The 3,618-nt window shown below is 35.2% G+C and overlaps 1 protein-coding gene across 1 annotated transcript; it reads right to left on the reverse strand.

Moving 5' to 3' along the window:
• Window positions 1-974: 974 nt before the first annotated feature.
• Window positions 975-2,678, reverse strand: LOC141590861 (E3 ubiquitin-protein ligase PUB24-like). The gene has a single exon (XM_074411387.1). The coding sequence runs from the start codon at window positions 2,416-2,418 to the stop codon at window positions 1,132-1,134; it is 1,287 nt and encodes a 428-aa protein (XP_074267488.1). The 5' UTR covers window positions 2,419-2,678; the 3' UTR covers window positions 975-1,131.
• Window positions 2,679-3,618: the final 940 nt, after the last annotated feature.

Consider the following 3,618-nt stretch of genomic DNA (forward strand, 5'->3'; position numbering starts at 1 on the left):
TAGTTTTCGATAATTGTCTCAGTTCGAGTCAACAATTCAACATCCAAAAACTTTTGTGGCCGATTTATCTCAAACTGTAGAGTAGTGACATAGATATAATCATAGAGAAAAAGTGCAGTGCGAGATCACGGAACAATACGGGGAATGTTATGAATTGTGCTTCCAATGCATGCATTTAAGCGCGCATCGCTTGATACAAAAGTTGTAGACTTATAGTAGTATAGTAGAAGGCTCGTGTTGAGATCTTTTCCAATGTGTATGTTTAGGATATTGTCGCACATCGGTAGATTTACAGATCGGTAGATTTAAAGATCGGACTCAACAACTCGTTTACCCATCTTTAACAATCGTGTATATATCCTCATTGAGTTGCCCAAAAGTCATAACACAAATATGTATTCCGTAATTAACAAGTTGGGAAATGACCGGTTATTTTAAGGTCGAGACCCGATCCGAACGGGTCGACCCATTGGATCAAGGGAAAATCATGAATTTTATTAAAAATATTGACATTTATATATTATATTTGAAAATATAGTCAAAAAATTATTTTTTTATTACTTAAAATTAAAAATTCAACTAAAAAGTCAATTTTATATCACTTTTATAATATTTAATAATAAAATAATTATTAAAAAGAGTTTATTTTAATAATTATATCAATATAATTATTGTATATGATGAATATGGTTAAAATAATAAAAATATTTTTTAAATTAAAAAATCGTTTAAAAAAGACGTTAAAAATTATTTCTTGACCCGTATTCTGATCCTAACCCGACTCGTGACCCGTATGACTCGATTCGTATTTGACCCGACCCGTATCCTGACCCGACCCGTATGACCCGACCCACCCGACCTGTTTGACCGGTCTACTTGTGGGTGATCAAAGTACCATTGAAAAACATTCTCAAAATATAAAGGTAAATAACTAACTAAGACGTCCTAAAATAGAATAGATAAACAAATAACCAGGACGAGAATAAGAATATATTCAAATTTCAAGTAATCATCAAGGAAAAACATGAAAATTCTAAACATTTTCTAAGATCTTTGTATAATTTTTTTCATATTATTTACCCTTTGGGAACAAAAAAAAAAAAAAAAAAAAATCTAACAAGCCTAAAACAATCAAAATTGCATCAAAGGATACCTAGTCAAAACATAATTAAATTGAATACAAGGAGAATTATTCCAAACATAAGAATGTACCCTTAATATTTCCCTAACTTTATCCTTCAAATACTTAGCACAATCCGCTTGTAAAACTATGCAAAGCGTATACACAGCTCCAACCTTAAGCATCTCTTGTAACGCTTCCTTCGTGGCGGAACACTTCGATATTAGCGCTAATATATGGACCGCCCTATCGTCCACCACCGGCGACACCTTAAGTATTTTTTCCGACACGACCGCAATCCCACCCGAATGGGCCATAAATTGGGCCCTACCCTCGGCACAAGAGCATAATTGGGCCAATAGACAAAATATTAACTCGGTAATTTTTTTTTTCTCGGTTTGGGCTAAGTTCAGCTCGAGTTCGAGTTCGAGTAATTCAAAGATGGCGTTCGCTTCAATTATTTTGTATCGGTTCCTTCCGTGTGGGCACACCTCTAACAAAATTCGAAGGGCCCCTTTAATGGGGCCCGCGAAATCGCCCTCATTTATTTCTCCTCTTGACCTTAATATTTTGATGACTCCTTCAAAAAACTCGGGGCTTAACTGTTCGGCTAGGCTTGAACTCGCGACCTTAACCACGTCCTTCATAAAAATAACCGCGAGATTTCTCGTCGTGTTATTAAAACAACTATTTTTGTTTAAAATCGACGTAATGGAATCGAGAAGCTCGTAATTTTCGCTCACACATTTAACAACTTCCGTTGACGTAGGTGTCCAAACCGCGTTAACAACCCGTAACGCCTTTTCAAGAAACGACGTCGTTTTAGTCTCCTTACTACATTTAATAATATAACTAACCATAGCTTTGACCACACCTGACTCAGCCATGACCCGCCTATCATTGACCAGCCCGTCTGACGTGGCAATAGCGAGGAGTTGATCCAATGCAGCGGACTGTAGCCGGGGCACGGTCAACCCCCTTAGGATCTTAACAATATGGGTGCGGGTCAATGCTGCTCTAGGGGTCGGGATTCTCTCGACCCCATGTCGAGCATTGACCACGCACCAGGCTTGTATAAGCCTACGTAACGTATGGTTCGGGGTTAAATCCGAGTCACATGACAATGGTTGTTTTGTGACCGGGCAAACAGGATCAACGGCTTCTTTAAGCCATTGATCGATGTTTTCCCGGTCATAAGTTATACCGGTTACAGTCGTAACCGGGTCTTTCATAATTTGTAGGGAAATTGGACATAAGAAATATTGAGGGATTTCAACTTCTTGATCTAAATCACACATTATGGTGTTGTTGTTACTGTAAATGGGACAGAGAATCCGCTCTCGGGGATTTTTGGTTATGGTGTAAGTTTGGTTTTGATAAGTTTGGTGAGGTTGAGTATAAGGGTTATATATACAAAATGGTAAGACAAAGCGGCTGAGATGTTACGTTTAATATTTGGAAGGTTGTGGAGAGTAATTTAAGTTTGATTTGATGAGAAAGTTTGAATATAACGTATGGAGACTTAGATGTCTGTTAATTTAGTATTATTAATATTTGGAGTGTACGACTCTGGTGGTTCTTTGTTTGCTTATCATTTATATTTATATTGTCGACGTTGGCTCTGATTCTTATTTTTGTATAAGGCCGTCTTATGTAAAATTTTGTATAAAATGGAGTTTTAATATAGATATTTACGAATCGTTCAAATGAAAAGTGAATCAATGAAAAGAATTCGTTTTAATTTTTTTTTTTAAGTGTCTTGGAATCGTGCTCTGAAATTTGAGCTTGAGCTCGGAATCGGTTTGGAAATGGCATGAGCTCTATTAAACCCTTGTTTTCTTTACTTTTTTACTTGTTAATACTCCCTCCATTCAACTCCACTTTGCATGTTTCTCTTTTACACACTATTCACAAGCGGACATTCAACTTCAATTTTCTCTCGATACATAAGTTAAAATATATTCATGTGGGATCTTATTTGATTCGTCTTTAAGAGTACATTAAAAATATTTAACTTTTATAACTTTTGCAAATACGTAGCTAAAGATATTTACCGCGTAAAAGTCGCGTTGACAAACGTGATAAAACAAACATGTAAAGTGGAGTTGAATGGAGGGAGTATTTAAATTAGAAATAAATACAATTAAAATAAATGCATATATAAAATACTTAATAAATAAAATAAAAATATAACCATAAATATTAAACTGACATTTGATTAAGATTAAGATTAATGGCAAAATACTAAAATTAAATAATAGAAAATTAAAATTTATCTAAATGAGCTTCCGATGGAGCTCAACTAAGCTATGAATCAGATCAGATTTGGCTAAGATCGGCTCGGATTAGGCTCGGAATTAGTAATAGTGTCAATCCAATCTACCGTTTATCAAACAATCCGTTTTCACTTGTGATTACAAGTTATTACAATGATTAAATTGTTGCCTTATTGGATTATGGCTCTGTTTGGTAATCAGCAGATTGATATTAGCAGAAGC

The sequence above is a fragment of the Silene latifolia genome, chromosome 7, assembly GCF_048544455.1.
Source record: "Silene latifolia isolate original U9 population chromosome 7, ASM4854445v1, whole genome shotgun sequence".
Classification (NCBI taxonomy): Eukaryota; Viridiplantae; Streptophyta; class Magnoliopsida; order Caryophyllales; family Caryophyllaceae; genus Silene; species Silene latifolia.

Bases quoted from the DNA above. Each gene is read 5' to 3' on its own strand.
- LOC141590861 (XM_074411387.1), bottom strand. From the start codon at position 2,418: ATGTGTGATTTAGATCAAGAAGTTGAAATCCCTCAATATTTCTTATGT.